Raw genomic sequence first — 19,867 nt, 5'->3', positions numbered from 1 at the left:
TCTCAGGTTAAGATCTCATGGTTCCTGAGTTTGAGCCCCATGTCCGGGCTTCCTGCTGCTGTCAGCACAGTGCCTGCTTTGGGAGGACCCTCTGTCCTTCTCTCTCTGCCCTTCCCCCTCTCGTTCTCTCTCTCTCTCTCTCTCTCTAATAAGTAAATAAAAACTTAAAAAAAAAAAAAAAGGAGGGGGAGGAGGTGAGGATGTATTTGAATGAGAGCATTCCCCAATCTGATCAAGGCAAGCTTAGTCCAACAGGCACTGAATAGGACTGCCCTTGCTTGAAGCCGTGTTGCCCGTCAAGAGATTAGCCTTTGGCAGTCCAGCATAAGCTAATTCAGGATTCCCTAATAAAGTACACTGTGGAATTTCCCAGAAACCTGTTTATATTCACAAGGTCAGAAGTTGTTTGCTTTTCTTAAAAACTTTGCGGTCTCGTGCAGATGTTTGCATTATTTTACAAAGCCGGATTGGGAGGAAACGTTTTCTAATCCTTGGTCTGTGGCACGTGTGGACAATGGCCAAATAACTGAACTGACATTCCCCCCTCCCCCAAAAGAAAATTGAATCTCCTCATTCTGTGCTAACTTGATTAGAATGTCTTAGCAGAATACTTCCAGTATTCTGGTGAAGGAACCATTTTGTCTGCTAATGAAATGTCCTGGAAACACAAATGGAATTCAACTTTTTAAAAAATTAAAGCAATCTGTTTCATTTGATCATTGTTTGGCTTGCATTGTTGAGGGCACCTTGTGTCAACTAAAGTCACTGAAATTTTAATGTGGACCTCCCAATTCACGTGACTTTCTTCCAGTTGTTCTTTTCTTGAGAGAAAGAACCTCTCTCCTAGAGAGAGGTGGGGACCCAGGGAAAGGAATGCAGAGAAAGGCAAAAGAGAGAATGAGGGATGGTTTGGGATGTACCTTTAAGATCTCCCCAGGATTTCAAAGCTCCCCTGGGTAATTCCAGTGGGCCTTCCAAGGGGAGAATCTAGATTTGGTTCTTCCCAACATCTGCAGTAATTTTTCAGTGTTAACCTCTTACCTTGTCATCCTTTAGCTGTTCCAGTGGCTTTGCCTCCCACATCTAACACACAAATGCGGCCATTCATTATTTTATTCTGGCTCTCAATACTAATTGTTGACGACCTCCCCACAGGTTAGCCTTAGAGAAGGCGAGCTGCAAGGCGGTCTGCTTTTTACAAATAGAAAAACGTGTGTCTGAACTCTATCTTTGTTACTTGTTGGTGACATCTAAGCAGTTACGTTATAACAAGACTCCGTAAGAAGCATACAGAGATCAGTACTGGTCCAAAAATTTCTCTAGAATGTGTTGGACCAGCTGTAGCAGAATTGCCCAGGGCGGTGGTTCTCAAACCTTCTCTTTGAATGAAATCACCTGGACTGCTTTGGGGATCAGATTGCTGGGCTCCACCCTAATGATGCAATAAATTGGGTGGATGGGACAATTTTAATTTGTTGTAGATCTCTAGCTGATGCTGTTAGTCTGTGGCCAACTTTGGGAACTACTGGTCTTTGTGGTTACTGCGATTCTGGCTACAGCTGGGGCTTAGGAGAATCTTAAACAAGTTCTCTAGGTGGTTTTATGCACACAGAGGCGCCGATCCTGGTTATCCCAGCTAGAAATGTTCTGATAACAGAAAAAGGAAAAGTTAGACCAAAAAGAGAAGGTACATAATAAGGCTGGAGAAGGGTGAAAAGACAAGGAAAGAAGGAGAGAGACTGGGCCTATTTTGCTAATTTCTCTTGTGTTTTCATTTAACCTTTCAGGCGCAATTCGATGCTCATCGTCAACCTGTTGGCTGTCGCTGGTGGCTGCCTTATGGGGTTCTGCAAAATAGCCAAGTCGGTTGAAATGCTGATCCTGGGCCGATTGATTATCGGCCTCTTCTGCGGCCTCTGCACAGGTTTTGTGCCCATGTACATTGGCGAGATCTCGCCTACCGCCCTGCGGGGGGCCTTTGGCACTCTCAACCAGCTGGGCATCGTCGTCGGGATTCTCGTGGCTCAGGTACTTCCTGAATGTCAGTTTCATGGCTCCCTAAATTAGTTAACATAAAGTAGTCCTGAACCTCTGGCATGTATTCAACTACGTAAGTTTCAGGTATCATTACTACAACTCACAGACAGCTTCGGGAGAAAGGGGAAGAAACAGAGTTTTTCTTTTCCTGTGGTAAAAGCACGGAGGGTTTTCCGAATTTCGTTTTTAATCCACCGTGGCTTGGAAAGGATGAGATTTATGGTAGCCTCTTTCCCTGGCTTCCAGATCTTTGGCCTGAAAGTCATCCTGGGGACAGAAGAGCTTTGGCCCCTGCTGTTGGGCTTCACCATCATTCCCGCGATCCTACAAAGCGCAGCCCTTCCCTTCTGCCCGGAGAGTCCTCGATTCTTGCTCATTAACAGAAAGGAAGAGGAGAACGCCAAGGACAGTGAGTATCCCTCACACCCTCACTGTAGGAATTTTAGGGCTGTGGTTTGTTTCAAGACGAGGGTGTTGGGTCTGTCCTCTCCTTTCCCTTGCCCCTCAGAACCCGAGTGAAGGGTTTCCTGATGGCTCTCATGTCAGAAACTTTCTTTCTTCTCTCTTTCTTTTTTTGTTTTTTAAATTCTTTTTAATGTTTATTTTTAAGAGAGAGCGCACGCACAATCAGGGGAGGGGCAGAGGGAGAGGGAGACACAGAATCCGAAGCAGGCTGTCAGCACAGAACCCGACGCCGGGCTCAAACTCATGAGCTGTGAGTTCATGTATGGCCTGAGCCTAAGTCGGACGCTCAGCTGGCTGAGCCACCCAGGCACCCCTCAATTCGACCCCTAAAGAATTATGTGAGAATTAAAAAGGGGGAGGGCTGAGTGTCCGACTTCATGTCATGATCTCGTGGTTTGTGAGTTCAAGCCCCACATCGGCTCGCTGCTGTCAGCCTGTCAGTGCAGAGCCTCTGTCCCCCCTCTCTCTGCCCCACCGCCCCCTCAAAAATAAATAAACACTTTAAAAAAAATTAAGAGAGAAGCCGATTAAGGCACAGATGCTAGCCCAGGCTTGTCTCGCGTGGCCTCTTCCCAGCTGTTACGGGGAAAATGACCTTGGGTCAGCACCTTAACCTTATCCTTGGTTTGCTTGTTTTACCAGTCCTCCAGCGATTGTGGGGCACCCCGGATGTGACTCAGGACATCCAGGAGATGAAAGATGAGAGTGCTAGGATGGCACAAGAAAAGCAACCCACGGTGCTGGAGCTCTTCAGATCGCCCAGCTACCAGCAGCCCATTATCATTTCCATCATGCTCCAGCTCTCCCAGCAGCTCTCTGGAATCAACGCGGTGAGTATCTGCTCCACGTCTGAGGGGGCAGGCCCACGTTGCACTTAACTCCCCTGACCGCGGTGCCAGGTGCTGGCGTGGTCACCCCACGATGCTCGCCACATGGCGGCCACTCCAAAATGTTGATTATCCAGGCTCTGACTTAGTGTTGGTTTTTATTTCCTTATTACTAGAGTTCATTGATTTAAGTAATCTCTACACCCGACGTGGGGCTCGAACTTACAACTCTGAGATCAAGAGTCCAAACGCTCCCCTGACTGAGCCAGCCAGGTGCCCCTGTTTTATTGCTTTAAGATTCTGTCTGCAGCACATGTTTTCCATGTGGAAAAATAAGATAAATTAAAACAAAAAATTCATCACCTTTAGTCTTGGAACTTGTGGTTCACATTTGTCCTCTTCCCAATTTTTTTCAGTATATAAGACATTACAAATTTATCTACTTTTCATTAATCCTCTTTCTGACCCACTCATTTTTTATTGCCGGTTGTCTTTAACTTTGGTCAATCTTTTTTTAAATTTTTATTTATTTTGAGAGAGAGAGAGAGAGAGAGTGCATGAAGGGCAAAGAAGAAGGAGACAGAATCCCAATCAGGCTCTGCGAGGTCAGCGCAGAGCCCGATGCAGGGCTCGAACCCACAAACCATGAGATCATGACCCAAGCTGAAATCAAGAGTCAGACACTTGGGGCGCCTGGGTGGCGCAGTCGGTTAAGCGTCCGACTTCAGCCAGGTCACGATCTCGCGGTCCGTGAGTTCGAGCCCCGCGTCAGGCTCTGGGCTGATGGCTCGGAGCCTGGAGCCTGTTTCCGATTCTGTGTCTCCCTCTCTCTCTGCCCCTCCCCCGTTCATGCTCTGTCTCTCTCTGTCCCAAAAATAAATAAAAAACGTTGAAAAAAAAAATTAAAAAAAAAAAAAATAAGAAAAAAAAAGAGTCAGACACTTAACTAGCTGTGCCACCCAGGTGCCCCTAACTCTGCTCAATCTTATCTCGTGTCATCAAAGATAATGTAAGCCATACAACTAAAGTAGATCCAAGAATTTACTGCTGTGGCTTTTTTTCCCAGGACTTTACAGTCTAGAAAGTATGGTAAAGCCCAGGGGAATAATGAGGCAATCCATTCATGAGGTATACATATACTATTCTATATGTATATTTACAACTAGAATAGTGACTGATCGTTTAAAGTGGGGAGCAAAATGGAAGGTGACAGTTGGCAGGTAACTTATATTCTATGCATATAATCACCTTTCAGCATTTGAGTCTTCGATGTGGTAAAAGAGGGTATTCCCCTACCTTCTATCCATTTGCAGATAAAATATTTGTAATTGAGACATACTGCTGTTCTGCCTCTTTAAATTTCAGATGAATGCCTTGAGAGCTTCTGACCAGTCTTTTCTTTCTTTCTTTTTTTTAATGTGTATTTATTTTTGAGAGAGAGAGCTAGGGAGGGGCGGTGGGGGTGGGGGGGGGTTACTTAGAGCCGAAGCAGGCTCCACGCTGACAGCAGAGGGCCCTGCGCTGGGCTCGAACTTACAAACTATGATCACGACCTGAGCCAAAGTCAGACGCTCAATCAACTGAGGCCACCCCCCCCCCGCCCCGCCCCGCCCGGGTGCCCCTCTCATCACTCTCTGATCAATATGATTAGATCATTTTGTAGCAAGTTGGCCTTTGGCCTTTTCTCCGCAACACGCCAAGAAGGTTGCTTGTATCTGAAATAGCAGTGCTTCTCATGCAGGGTTGGAGGATGTAATATCAGAAATTGGGAGGAAAGATAGTTCAATGAATCTCGTTCTCAAATTTTGTCGCTTTAAAAATCACTGCAGGGGCACCTGGCTGGCTCAGTTGTATAACATGCAACTCTTGATCTTGGGGTTGTAAGTTCAAGCCCCACGCTGGTTATAGAGGTTACTTAAAAAAATATATATAGGGGCGCCTGGGTGGCTCAGTCGGTTAAGCGGCTGACTTCGGCTCAGGTCATGATCTCGCGGTCTGTGAGTTCGAGCCCCACGTCAGGCTCTGTGCTGACGGCTCAGAGCCTGGAGCCTGTTTCAGATTCTGTGTCTCCCTCTCTCTGACCCTCCCCCGTTCATGCTCTGTCTCTCTCTGTCTCAAAAATAAATAAATGTAAATAAAAAAAAATTAAAAAATATATATATGTATATTTGTGTATATATATGTATATTTGTATGTATGTACACACACATATATATATATATTTTTTTTTTTTTTAATTAAAAAAAAAAATCACTGTAGTAAAATACACTCTGAAGACTTTCCAGAGCAGCAGGGCTGGGACTAGAGTGAGGCATCGAGGTGCAAGCCAGTGGTCCTAAACATGAGCGCCTCCTTAAATTGTGCACCTCACTCGCACCCAGCATGCATAATTTAGACTCCAATGCGGGCCCTGTGAAGCAGGATCAGAAAAAGCCCACTCTTGGAAAATTACGAATGATGAATTAGCACTCTGCAGTACAGACTCCTCCCACTTCAGGAAATGATGTGTGAAAACACTTTTTCAACCCACATTTGAGTAAACGGTGTTTTCTAATTTCCTTAGAAAAGGCAGAGGGTCAGAGGTTGGGTAGTGTTTACCTAGCAGAGTAAAACTGCTTGAGGGTGAGATGATGTACGAGTTAGCTTGAATCCCACTTGATAGCAGCAAATAGCAAAGTAATTTGAGTGTAAGAACTTTCCTTGAGATGTGTACGTATGCATTAGGTTTTTGTTGTATAGGCTTTTAAATAAGAGAGAGTATTGCCATAACTATTCATTGCTAGGTTTAATTGTTCAAATGTCTTTTCTCACAAGCTTTATAATATTAAGTATTATTGGAATTTTTTTTAACAGTCTTAGCTCCCCCTTCTCTTCTAGAGCAGCAATTTTTGATTGGGATGATACTACAAATCTTTTTTCCTTCCTCCCTCCCTTCCTTCCTTCCTGCCTGCCTGCCTGCCTTGTTTGAAGATTTTATTTTTAACTAATCTCTACACCCAAAATGGGACTTGAACTCAGAACCCCGAGATCAAGATCTGCATTCTCTACTGACTGAGCCAGCTAGTCGCCCTAGTTTCTTTTTTTTTTTTTTAAAGTAAACTACACCCAACATGGGTCTTGAACTCTAAGCCTGAGATCAAGAGTCGCATGTTCTACCGACTAAACCAAGAGCCCGCAGATCTGCTTCCAAAAGCACAGCCTTGTGGCGCCTGTCTGGCTTAGTCGGTTGAACATCTTGCTCTTGATTTTAGCTCATGATCTCATGGTTTGTGGGTTCGAGCCCCACACTGGTCTCCATGCTGACAGCACAGAGTCTGGTAGGGATTCTTTGTCCCTCCCTCTCTGCCCCTCCCCCACATGCACTCTCAAAATAAATAAACTTTAAGAAAAAAAATTTATTAAGAGCACAGCCTTGGGTGTGCTCAGTCGGTTAAGCATCCGGCTTTAGCTCAGGTCATGATCTCCCAGGTCACGAGTTCGAGCCCCGCGTCAGGCTCTGTGCTGACAACTCAGAGCCTGGAGCCTGCTTCGGATTCTGTGTCTCCCTCTCTCTCTCCCCCTCCCCTGCTTGCGCTCTATCTCTATCTCTCAAGAATAAATACACTTAAAAAAAATAAAAAATTTGAAAAGCACAGCCTTAGTCTTATTTTAGAAAATACAAATATACGTGGTTTCTATCTGAGGTGGTAAGAGTTGTTTCTTGAAAGGTAAATCCCAGTATAGATGCATATATTCATGAAAAAGTCTGACGAATTTTGCTGTAGAGACAAACACTCTGGATGAAATCATAAACTCGTGACTCAAACCTGAGGGACTGAGCCTAGATGATCTAGACACTGCCAGGCACTGTTCCCTTATTACCTTGAAGTCTGAGTCCAATATTTTGACATCTCTTTAACCGTGGTAGTTGTAGCAGCCATACATAACCGTACACGTTAAATAGCAGCTTATTGAATAGTATAAAGTTAAAATGATAGGAGGTATTACTTCCTGAAACACTTAGGATGGACCCAGAGCTAGGAATTCTAGCCCGAGTTCTGCTTCCAATTACATATACAGGCTTGAGGTTACTCCTCAATTGCTTCACCATCAAATTAGAATATCAGTGTACCTATCACTGTTTTCAGGGCTAGGGTAGTTATCTATTGAAGAAGCTTACTTAAGGGGCTTGCTGCTGGTTGGCTCAGTTGGAAAGGCATTTGACTCTTGATCTTGGGGTCACAAGTTCGAGGCCCACACTGCGTGTAGATCTTACCAAAAAAAAAAAAAAAAAACTTTAAAACACACAAGGCTCAGTTGAAAAAATTAATATGACTTAAACCTTTAAATCTAAGTTGGTAAAAAAGATGTTAAGGAAGAGACTTAAATGGAGCAGAAGGAGTAAGCGTACAAGAAAAAATGGAGACAAGCAGCTAGAATTGACAAGAACTAAGAAGAGAATAGGGGTAAGATTCAGAAGATAATCCATTTGCAGAAAAGATATCGTGATTGAACAAGAAAACCCCAGAAAGGACCCCCTTAACCTCCTGGGACGGTCGAGTCTACTTTTTGAGGGTTCCCTGTTTGCGGTTTCAGAGCTGCATCTTTTGTTTCCCACTAGGTGTTCTATTACTCAACAGGCATCTTCAAAGATGCGGGCGTCGAGGAGCCAATCTACGCCACCATTGGCGCGGGTGTGGTTAATACCATCTTCACTGTCGTTTCTGTAAGTTGGGTGCTTTGGTAGTTTGCAGGGCCGGGCCGGCGGGGGGCAGTTCTTACTACACATGTTCAAAGATGGGTTTCACGGCCTTCCACCTCCCCACCATCACCTAAACCTTGTTGGCCTGTTCTTCGGGGAAAGAAAAGCTATGGAGTGATGGGTGTAAGCAGACTTCGCTCCCTCCAAGCAAACAGGAAGTGCATGAGAAGGAGGGAGGTGTGCGGGGACTACAGAGTATGCTTTCAGCTTGGAACTAAAATGGGCAGGGTGACCATAACAAGTATCCCGCCATTGGGAAGGCAGATTCGGGTAACTCATGCAGCGTTTTCACGAAAGGGAAAGCAGAAATTTCATGTTCTGTTATTCTCCTTATAGCTGTTTCTGGTGGAAAGGGCAGGGAGGAGGACCCTGCATATGATTGGCCTTGGAGGGATGGCTTTTTGTTCCATCCTCATGACCATCTCCTTGTTACTAAAGGTGAGTGTTCTTGGAGGAAAAGAAGGGGGGCGGGGGGAGGCGGGTAGAAGAGGTTACAGGTGACACAGGTGGGAAGATCCGTAAGGTCACATGCCCAGAGTTTTAAGAAAAGTGGATCATCAGCGATAGGTAGTTAAACTGTTACAATTCTTGTATCCGGATAACATGTGGCTTGTAAAATACCCTATGTAATTTAATTCTTAAAGTAATCTTGAAGTAATAATGACTCCCATTTTACGGACAGTGAAATGATCTCAATGTGAAAATGACCTGTGTGTGAGGTGAGCACAAGGTTAGGATTCAAAAACCCAAGGCTTTTGGCTAGATAGTCCAGTAACCCCATTGGACCCCAGCACAGGGAGCTTTTCGTGCTCAGTAGGTCCTCATCTCTGGGAGGCTAGATCCTAGCCAGGTTGTGCTGTCTTTTAGTACTCACTTGCCTTTGTTCCTTTCTCATATAGGATAACTATAATTGGATGAGTTTTGTCTGTATTGCTGCTATCTTGGTCTTCGTGGCCTTCTTTGAAATTGGCCCAGGCCCCATTCCCTGGTTTATTGTGGCCGAACTCTTCAGCCAGGGACCCCGCCCAGCTGCCATGGCAGTGGCTGGTTGTTCGAACTGGACCTCCAACTTTCTGGTGGGGCTACTCTTCCCTTCAGCTGCAGTAAGTAAATTACAACGAAACTCCCCTAGGGGCGCCTGGGTGGCTCCGTCGTTTAAGCATCGGGTCATGATCTCATGGTTCATGAGTTCCATTCCGACGTCAGGTGAGCTCAGCTCGAGCCCCACTTTGGGTGAGCCCCGCTTCTCTCTCCCTCTTTCTCTGCCCCTTGTAGGGGTTCGCTGTCTGCCCCTCACTCACTTGTGCCCTCTCCCTCTCCCTCTCTCTCAAAAAAGAAAGAAAGAAAACGAAATTCACCTAGCCAGTCTCAAAACCAGCTCACTTAAGCCAACAGGTTTAAAATCTGTTTCCTGACACCACAGAGGATTAGATATCAAGTGTTTTAAAACAGATTTTCTTTCTCATTTTCAATGGCATATAGAAAAAGAAGGAATGATGGCAAAAAAGGATTGAAGCAGGAGGGTAAGACTGGGAACCCACCCCTCCCCGCCCCCCAGAGAGAGAACACGTGCATGGGTGAGGGGGTGCTGAGAGAGAGAGAATCCCAAGCAGGCTTCGTGCTGTCAGCACAGAGCCCGATGCGGGGCTCAAGTCCACAAACGATGAGATCATGACCTGAGCTGAGATCAAGAATCAGACACTTAACCAACTGAGCCACCCAGGCACCCTAAAACTGGGAACTTTTATTAAAAGACCACTAGTCCGAGGTGATTACAGGCATAGTTCTGCCTAGAAACAATGATAGTTTTAAGCCTCCAAGGATTCCAAACCAACACTTAAATCCATAATTTGAATTCGCATTCATGACTTCGTGACCTTAAAGGCTCACTACACAAAGGGATGTCAATGAATGGATGAGACAGCTCCTATTCTAAAATGACTTGGAGGGGCGCCTGGGTGGCTCAGTCGGTTGAGCGGCCGACTTCGGCTCAGGTCATGATCTCGCGGTCCGTGAGTTCGAGCCCCGCATCGGGCTGTGTGCTGACAGCTCAGAGCCTGGAGCCTGTTTCAGATTCTGTGTCTCCCTCTTTCTCACCCTTCCCCATTCATGCTCTGTCTCTCTCTGTCTCAAAAATAAATAAACGTTAAAAAATTTAAAAAATAAATAAATAAAAATTAAAAAAATAAAAAAAAATAAATAAATAAAATGACCTGGAGTTGGTTCCTTAAATAAAGGAACTTGCAGTGGACTTCTGGAAAGCAGTTCCTATTTCTGTGAGTCTTTCAGAAACCCAGATTTGATCTGATTTTGTTTTATTTAAATTGTACTTAACAGAGAGTGACAGAGAGAGAGCACACACAGGGGAGGGACAGAGGGAAAGAGCAAGAATCTTGAGCAGACTCTATCCTAAGTACAGAGCCTGATGTGGGGCTCAGTCCCATGACTCTGGGACCAGGACCTGAACCAAAATCAAAAGTCGGATGTCGAACCACCTGAGCCGTGCAGGCGCCCCAGAAACCCGGATTTTAAAAATCATCTTCAACAGTCCTAAACTACTCCGTAGGTATTTAGAAGCAGGGAACTTTAGTGAAGAGGAAAAAGAACGGCTCAAAATTGCAGAGAAATCTAGTAAGTTAGCAAGGGCATCGGAAATCTCTGAGGAAGCCTTGATGTTCTTGTTAAATGTGGAGAGGTTATGTCTTGGAGCCTACTAGAAATGGACGGCACGGAAACGAGTTTGGCCACGACCAGATTTGACCCTGATGCTCCTTTTTTTTTTTTTTTTATATCTTTTCACTAGTTCTATTTAGGAGCCTATGTTTTTATCATCTTTACCGGCTTCCTTGTCATCTTCCTGATCTTCACCTTCTTCAAAGTCCCTGAGACCCGTGGCAGGACTTTTGAGGAAATCACACGAGCCTTCGAAGGGCAGGCGAGGGAGGCTGTCAGAGGTGAGAAAGGCCCCATCGTGGAGATGAACAGCATCCAGCCCGAGAAGGAGACCGCCACCAGCGTCTAAGCCGTGCCTCCTCCCCGCCTCCCTCCCAACACGGAAAAGCAACCTCTCCCCAGAGGAGGGAGAGACCTCATCAGGTTGTAACCCAGGACTGTTTCCGAATGCTGCTACTTGATTCCTTTCTCTTCCCTCACACACCATGAGCGCTCAGAGGACCCCAATGCTGGACTTAGTCGTATCTTCAATGGCTTTCGAAACATTTCAGTTCTTGGACGTTTCTCTTCCGTGTAGAAGAGACCAAGTGAACCTAGCTTCATCTCCGGAGGGACTGGCCACTTGGCTTATGACAACATTGCCAGCTCTTCCTCCCTTGGCTTCTACTGTGGCCCCACAAGGGCCTACAGGGGAGTAAGAGTGAGGTACAGTTTCCCTGACCCCAGACTTACCAGGAAGCAGATCTACAGGAGTGTGGAGGGCAGAGAGGGATTAAATACGAGCACCTTCCTCGCTTCCATACAGCTCTCTGCAGAGCAGATTAACTTGAGTTTTATTTATTTTTACCTTCTGGTTTTATTGCATAAATATTTATTTTTTTAAGTGTGAAGTAATTTTACCAAATAATGGAAACGTAAGGAAATTGAGGTTAGAGGGAGGCGCTTAAAGAGAGGTTTATAGGGTAGAAGATTCGATACTGGCGAGGTCAAGGTGCAATAAGGGAAGATTTGCAGAGAAAAGTAATGCGTTATCGGAGGGGGTACGATGGGGTGCGTGAATGTTGCGCGTTGCCTCTCAGCGATTTCTGTCCTTCAGGTGGAAACTCTCAAGTTAAATTTCTCAGAGAAGTCATGTGCCTGTATTAAGCTACTGGTTACCTTTGGAACTTTTTTCTTTGTTTAAGATTTTATGTAGTGTTACTTGAAATCTCGGGTTATTATTGAGATGGGCATTGTAGTTAATGGTGGTTAACGGGTTCTAATTTTGGTTGGAGTCCGAAGAAGGGAAGGCGGTTTCTAGCAATCCTGTCTCCCCTCGCTGGACCAAACAACTCCCTCCCCTTGTAGTGGACTCACTTTTTTGTATTTTGTTTTTTTAATGAGCTCCTACCACCTGCCTGGTGGGAGAGCCTTCCCAATGAGCATCCCAAAATATTGGTTCTTGGTAGAGGTTCAGTATTTCTAAATGCTATTCTTTAGGAGATTTTAGCTGTTGATTTTTATTTTGTTTTAAGCCATAGCTTTAAAAGAATTCAGAGGAGAATGTTGGTAACTACCTTGAATTTGTAACCTCAGCTCTGGGGGTGGGTCTTTTCCTGAACGATTATTATCCAGTTGAACTATATGTTGTCGCTTTAAGGTCATTGCATGTGTGTTCATCTGTTGCCATATTTCCATAGTGTTACGTCAAGTGCCCTTCGGGGCCATACATTTGAGACAGTTATGAGTAAGTGTGCAGTGTAACCCACACTTGAGAGAGTATGAATGTATGTGCACTGACACTTTGCTCTGGGTAAGGTAGTTTATTGGTAACTTGTTTCCTTGGTGTTCTACAGCCCCCCCTTTCGAACAGAATGTGTTAAAACTCATCTCTCTGTATACAGAGAACACTGCCTCTTCTGGGTGGAATTTGCATCTATGGTTTTCTTCCAGACTTTATACAGTTCAGTCTCATCTGGCTACCTTTCCCTGTTGGAGAGATGGGGGAGAATTCCTTAAGGAGACTGCTGGTGGTAGATTCCATCTCACCCTAGACCCAGACAGTGGGAGTAGGAAAGAAGTGTGAGATCAGGACATGTGGCCTCTGGAGGTCGTTGGAGGGGAGTCATGGGGTAGTGGGAGGCCTTTCTTTTAAGAGGACAAAGAAACAAACTGAAGACTTCTAACTCTGGAGCATTTCGGAGAATTAGATGAGATGGAGGGGTTTCTGTTCGCCCCAGCTCACAGACACCTCCACAAATCTCTAGTTTCCCAGTATTTGAATAAATGGAGATTGGACCCCATGACATTTACTCTGTCTTCCCTCTTTCATATGTTGCTTGATCACCCTCTCTCTCCTTGGTGCTTACACAGTTCAGGCCCTTTAGCCAAACCCTTGCCTATGACAGTATTTTACTTCCCAGTTCTCACTGTCCCCTCTGGTCGTTGAGCCGCTGGAAAGAAAAACAAAAAACTCACAGAGCTTTTGGAATGGGGCTTTGAACAGGTGACTTCCTCTAACCGCCCTTCTACTTCTGGCTCCTCAAAAACAGTGGGTTGGCAGTTAGCAGGTGGAAGTCTTCCCATTTCGCAGCGACCGGATTGTGAATATTTCCAAATGGATTTTCTATTACTAATGTTACTGTGGTTCTTTGTTTTGAAATAAAAATTCTGAATGTACATATGACATCACAGGCTTGTCTTTTTTCATTTATGCTTTGCTGTGTTTTTGTCCTTCCTGGAACACAAAATCAGCTTTAAGTCCTGGTTTGGCCACACAGTGCCTGTCGCTGTCTTGAGTAAGTTTCTTTATGAGAGTCTAGTACACATAAAAATAGCGATACATGTTTATCACACAGATGAAGTGAAAAGCCTTAGAGCGTTGCTTTGCACACTCAATAAATTACCGTTGCTTCCTTTCCTGAATGAGAATTCTACTTTTCTCTCTTGTGCTTTCTTCCTTCCTTTCCCCTCTAGTCTTTGCTCTCTGAAATTCATCCTACACTGATTAAGACGTCCATACTGTATTTATATCGCCATCCTACTCAAAATCCTTCAGTAGCTTCCAGTCAACTACAGAAAAAACAAAAAACAAAACTTAAGCCCCCTACGGATCACTCCCCCACCCACCCAGGGCAAGGTTTGATTTACCATATTGTAGCTCCTATTTATACAGGAAAACACCCACACCCACTTCATCGCTCATTAACACTTTTTTTTTTTTTAATGTTTATTATTTTTGAGAGAGAGACACAGAATCTGAAGCAGGCTCCAGGCTCTGAGCTGTCAGCACAGAGCCCGACCTGGGGCTCACACGCATGGACCGCCAGATCATGACCTGAGCTGCAGACTGAGCCACTCAGGCACCCCTCTCATTAACCCTTTCATGCCTTCATTTATTACTTTAACACTCCCCTACATTTCCAATCACTTCCTAAAGACACGTGAACAGCTACTTATCTCTAGTCCAGGCGTGAGCTCCATAAAGCCTTCCTTACTGGCAACATAATCCCTCCACTGGTACTCTGTGTGAGAGGTGATGAGGATGAAACCCTGACCTGAAAGAGCCCTGGGAGAGCACCATATTCTCCACGATTGTGGGGATCGCAGCTCCCTTTTTCTATTTTTGCTTCCTTGTAATTCATTCTCCAGCAACCAGACTGATCTTAAAGACTTCCAATTACATCTTGTAAACTGGCTTGCAGGCTCCTTTCCTGTGGCCTGTTAATTCAGGGACCACACATCCCAGTTTACTGCGATCGCCCTGGTGTAACTTCCAGCATACTGCTTTCATTCATTTTCAAAACTGCCCTCAAAATGTGTTCGGGGAAAAGGTCTGCTTCTTCAACTTCATCTCTTGACACTCTGCTCACAGACTAGCCACACTGGGCCTTCTAGTTTTCAAAGACATCAAGTTCATTATCAGTAGGTTCTTTACACTTGGCCCCTTGTACTTAGAATATTCGGCCTCGGGGCGCCTGGGTGGCGCAGTCGGTTAAGCGTCCGACTTCAGCCAGGTCACGATCTCGCGGTCTGTGAGTTCGAGCCCCGCGTCAGGCTCTGGGCTGATGGCTCGGAGCCTGGAGCCTGTTTCCGATTCTGTGTCTCCCTCTCTCTCTGCCCCTCCCCCGTTCATGCTCTGTCTCTCTCTGTCCCAAAAATAAATAAAAAACGTTGAAAAAAAAAAAAAATTTAAAAAAAAAAAAAAAAGAATATTCGGCCTCGACATTTTTTTTTTTTTAATTTTTTTTTTAACCTTCATTTATTTTTGAGACAGAGAGAGACAGAGCATGAACAGGGGAGGGTCAGAGAGAGAGGAAGACGCAGAATCTGAAGCAGGCTCCAGGCTCTGAGCCATCAGCCCAGAGCCTGACGCGGGGCTCGAACTCACGGACCGCGAGATCATGACCTGAGCTGAAGTCGGACGCTTAACCGACTGAGCCACCCAGGCGCCCCTCGGCCTCGACATTTTGTGCGGCTCAATCTACCTTGTGAGTTAGGTCTTAGTAAACAACCTCTAGAATATAAGCCCCATAAAAGCAAGGACCTGGTCTGTCTCACTCATACGTGCACACTGTTGAACAGCTAACATGTTTAAGTGTTATCAGTCTGGTTCCAATCAGAAAACAGAAACCACACAGTGATTGGTTGATTGATTGATTGGGGTGGGGGGAGGACAAATAATTTTTAATTTTTTTAAACAAATACACCGAAGAAACCGCACAAGTATTTAAGCAGGGAAAATGTAATATAAAGAATATCAAGGGAGGCCTGGCTGTTTCAGTCAGTACAGCATGCGACTCTTGATCATGAGGCTGGGGGGGAAAAAGATACCAAGGTATAATAAGAGTAAGTAAAAGATAATAGATAGGACGGGTCAATATGGTATCCTAGAGCTGAGGGAGAGTATCCAAAGAGAGACTTGGAAGAGAGGGCATCTCCCCAAAGCTGAGGTTCAGATCTTACTGGAAAAGGCACGGTTGCAGTCTACTGGATAGCAGAGAAATGTGCTGGGTTGCACAGGCCAGAGCCAGTGTGGCCAGGGAAGCAGGGAACAACTGCAGGTGAGCCACAGCTAGTGGCGGGACAATCGAGGGTACCCAGGGAGTCAGTCGGGACACCAACATGGTTGGGGGGGGGGCGGGGCAGGGCGGGGAAAGGCGGCGCTTTGGGCCTTGTGGAAAGTGATTGCCAGACAGAGGCGGAGGCTGTGAGGTGACTGAAGAAGCCTGCATTCTGGGTGTGTGGCTGGGGCAGGGTGCCACCAAATGTCCTGTCACCTGTGGTGCGGCCACCGGAATCCGCAGCACCATCTACTGAGAAAACTTCACTGTGCTTAACGCTCTCAAGAAGAAATGATTTCAAGGAATTCTATCCCTTACCAACAGGTACTGAAGGATGAATTTGGAGCTGTGGAGCAATAAATCGGTAAGCGGCACAACTGTTAGATGGCTGGCCGTCCGAAGCGATCCTTGGCTGAATCTACCATTTCCACACCTCCCAAAGCCTACCTGTGCTTCGATGAAATTCAAGTTGAATGAATGAATGAATGAATGAATGAATTTATGTATGTATGTATGTATAACCGAAAGCGTTTGTTGCAGTTATTTGGCTGAAGTTCCCACTGTGCGGCTGCCGCTGAGGTTGGGCTGGCGGTCCCTGCCCAGGGTTTTGGCAAGTGAAAAAGAGGAAAGGGAGAAGGTGGCCCCTGAGCTTGGAGTGGGTGCTGCCGGATGAGGCGGGGGGCCAGGCTGCTGGTGAGGCCCCAGCCCTCTAGCTAGCTCTGGCTCTGCGTTCCCGGTCTTCCCCACGCCGGCCCATCACCACAGAGAACCTCCCGGGTGTCGATCCCCAAAGAGTGACGCCAACGAATCACCCAGTGTTACATCTGTGTCCTTGATCCGGGCCCTGGTTGCCGGCGCGGCTGCAACCCGCCGTCCGCCAAGTCACCCAGCCACCTTCCTCCTTCCGGTCGCCGCCCTGCTCTCTCCGCGACCCCTGCTGCAGGTCGCACCGAGCGCGGGGGGGGTCCCAGGCCGCGGAGCCCCGCCAGCCCTGCGGCCTCGACCAGCCACTTCCTCCGCCCTCCGCGGCGTCGCTGGAAGCTGGTCTGGCGCCTGGGAAACCGCAGACCCTGCGAGAGGCGGGGCTTCGGCGGCGCCCTCACTGCGCAGGCGTGGGCGGCCGCAAACCAGTCATCCTGAGTCCGTTTTGTTCGAGAGCGTTAGAACGATTACTGACTGGCTCTGGTCCAGGTCATAACCCAGCAAACCTTGCAATGCAGGTGTTTCCCACCTGTCTCCTTATAAAGCGACTTTACCCTTCCTGGATTGCCCTAGGCTTAGTGACTTAATTGATGGGACTGAATCACGTGAGTTAGGATAGATTTCAGAAATTAATTCCGGGGGCACCAAGGTGGCTCAGTGGGTTGAGCTTCCAACTGGATTTGGGCATCGGGTCATAATCTCACAGTTCCGTGGGTTCAAGCCTCGCATCGGGCTCTGTGCTGGCAGCGTGGAGCCTTGTTTGGAATGCTCCATCCCTCTCTGTCCCTCCCCCTCGTGCGCTGTCTCTGCCTCTCTTATTTCTATTTTTTTAATATTGATTTATTTTTGAGAGAGAGAGAGACAGAGTGTGAGTGGGGGAGGGGAAGAGAGAGAGGGAGACACAGAATCTGAAGCAGGCTCCAGGCTCTGAGCTGTCAGCACAGAGCCCCACCTGGGGCTCGAACCCACGAACCATGCATGATCTCATGACCTGAGATGAAGTTGGATGCTTAACCAACTGAGCCACCCAGGCGTCCCTGAAGCACAACGTTTTTAATTTTCTTGGTGGTTTTGTATAGCCATTATGGAAAATAGTATGGAGGTTCCTCAAAAATTTTTAAATAGAACACCTTAAGGGGCCCCGGTGTGGCTCAGTCCCTTAAGGATCTGACTTCAGTTCAGTTCATGATCTCACAGTTCCTGGGTTCGAGCCCCACATTGGGCTCTGTGCTAACAGCTCAGTGCCTAGAGTCTGCTTCAGATTCTGTGTCTCCCTCTCTCTCTCTCTCTGCCCCTTTCCCACTCATGCTGTCTCTCTCAAAAACGAATAAATGTTAAAAAAAATTTTTTTTAATAGAACACTAGATGATTCAGCAATGCCAGTTATGGATATATATCCGAAAGAATTGCAAACAGGTTCTTGAAGAGATTTTTCATACCCATGTTTATAGCAGCACTATTCACAACAGTCAATAAGTGAAAGTAACCCCAAAATCCATCAATGGATCATAGATAAACAGAATGCTGTATGTTTATCTGAGGGAATATTATTTAACCCTAAAAAGGAAGGAAATCCTGTCATATCCTACAACATGGATGAACTGTGAGGTCATTAGGCTAAGTGAAATAAGCCAGTCAAAAAAGACAAATACTGCGTGATCCTACTTGTATGAGGTATCTAACGTAGTCCAGATAAATAAATAGATAAGTAAGTAAGTAAATAAATTCATGTAGTTAAAGTCGCAGGAAGAGAAAGTAGAACACTGGTTGTCAGGAACCAGGGAAAGAGGAAAAGGGGAGCTTTTTGTTTAATGGGTATAGAGTTTCATATTTGCAAGATGAAAAGTTCTAGATCTCTGTTTCACGGGAGCATGACTATATGTAACACTACTTTATCGGTACATTTTTTTAAATATTTATTTATTTTGAGAGAGAGAGGGAGAGAGAACTCTCATGAATGGGGGAAGGGCAGAGAGAAAGAATCCCAAGCAGCCTCCCCCTCTGTGCTGTCAGCACAGAGCCCTCCGAGGGGTCCATCTTAGGAGCTGTGAGATCATGACCTGAGTCAAATTGATGTATACATTTTTGTTTTAATTTTTTAAATGTGTATTCATTTTTGAGAGAGAGAGAGACAGCTGGGAGACACAGAATCGGAAGCAGGCTCCAGGCTCCGAGCTATCAGCACAGAGCCTGACGCGGGGCTCGAACTCACAGACCGTGAGATCATGACCTGAGCTGAAGTCGGACGCCCAACCGACTGAGCCACCCAGGCGCCCCAAATTGATCTATACATTTAAAAAATGCTTAATGTCTTAGTCTCTTCAGGCTGCTTTAACAAAATACCACAGACCAGGTAGCTCATAAACAACAGAAATTTATTTCTCATAGTTCTGGCCTGGAGCCTGATGTCCAAGATCAGTGTGCCAGTTTGCTTTGGTGAGGGCCACCTTCTGGGTTGCACACTTCAGGTTGTATCCTTAGGTGGTGGAAGGGAAAGGGGAGCCCTCTTGGACCCCTTTTATAACAGCATTAATCTCATTCATGAGCGCTCTACCCTCGAGACCTTATCACCTCCCAAAGACCCCACCAACTAATACCATCACATTGAGTATTAGGACTTCAACTGGATCAACTTTAAGTCATTTGTTGTCATTGTTCGTGCCGTGGCGAAACTTCGTAACTGTAAACATCAGCTGTGGGCAAGTGTGCAAACACGGGAACTGTTTTTACTGCTAAGTAAGAGTGTAAAATCGTACCACCACTTGAGAAAGCGGTGGCTTTCTGGGAAAAATTGAAAATGCATCGCCCCAGTTCTTCACCCACCCCATCCCACCCCCAATTCCATGCTCTCTACTAAGTGTTTTGTAGTTTTGTTATGGTCTGAATGTTTGGGTCCCCCCCAACCCCAAATTCACACGGTGAACTCCTTCCTAACCCTCAAGGCGATGGTATTAGATGGTGTGGCCTTTGGGAAATGATTAGATCATGAGGGTGGGGCTCTCATAAATGGGATTAATGCCCTTACAGAAGCTCTCCACCCACCCCCGAAGCTTCCTCTCTCTTTCCCTCATGTGAGATTACAGCAAAAATATGGCAGTCAATGAACCAGGAAGCAGGCTCTCATCAGACACCGAACCTGCTGGTGGCTTGATCTTGGGCTTCTTAGCCTCCAGAACCATGAGAAATAAACTTTTGTTGTTTATAAGCCACCTAGTATGGTATTTTTGTTATAGCCACCCTAACAGACTAAGACAAGTTCCTTCTACTATAAGAGAGGAGTGTGCTTCCATTTTCCTTGTTTGTTTGTTTGTTTATTTGTATTTTCGACACCCAACATGGGACTTGAACTCAGGACCTTGAGATCAAGAGTTGCATGCACC

At 46.0% G+C, this 19,867-nt stretch overlaps 1 protein-coding gene across 6 annotated transcripts in view; it reads left to right on the top strand.

Moving 5' to 3' along the window:
- The window catches only part of SLC2A3 (solute carrier family 2 member 3), an 89,739-nt gene extending 76,326 nt beyond the window's left edge, over positions 1-13,413 (top strand). For all 6 annotated transcript variants that reach the window (XM_019464587.2, XM_019464589.2, XM_019464591.2 and 3 more), the window contains 7 exons: positions 1,788-2,028; positions 2,284-2,446; positions 3,145-3,332; positions 7,930-8,034; positions 8,407-8,508; positions 8,970-9,173; positions 10,874-13,413. In XM_019464587.2, the coding sequence (XP_019320132.1) occupies positions 1,788-2,028; positions 2,284-2,446; positions 3,145-3,332; positions 7,930-8,034; positions 8,407-8,508; positions 8,970-9,173; positions 10,874-11,092 (1,222 nt within the window). In that variant the 3' untranslated portion in view covers positions 11,093-13,413. The remainder of the gene's footprint in view (positions 1-1,787; positions 2,029-2,283; positions 2,447-3,144; positions 3,333-7,929; positions 8,035-8,406; positions 8,509-8,969; positions 9,174-10,873) is intronic.
- Positions 13,414-19,867: the final 6,454 nt, after the last annotated feature.

The sequence above is a fragment of the Panthera pardus genome, unplaced genomic scaffold (genome assembly GCF_024362965.1).
Source record: "Panthera pardus isolate Hobbes unplaced genomic scaffold, ASM2436296v1 HiC_scaffold_6, whole genome shotgun sequence".
NCBI classification, from domain to species: Eukaryota; Metazoa; Chordata; class Mammalia; order Carnivora; family Felidae; genus Panthera; species Panthera pardus.
Note: the sequence above shows the minus strand (reverse complement) of the source record. Positions and strands in the feature narration are given on the sequence as shown.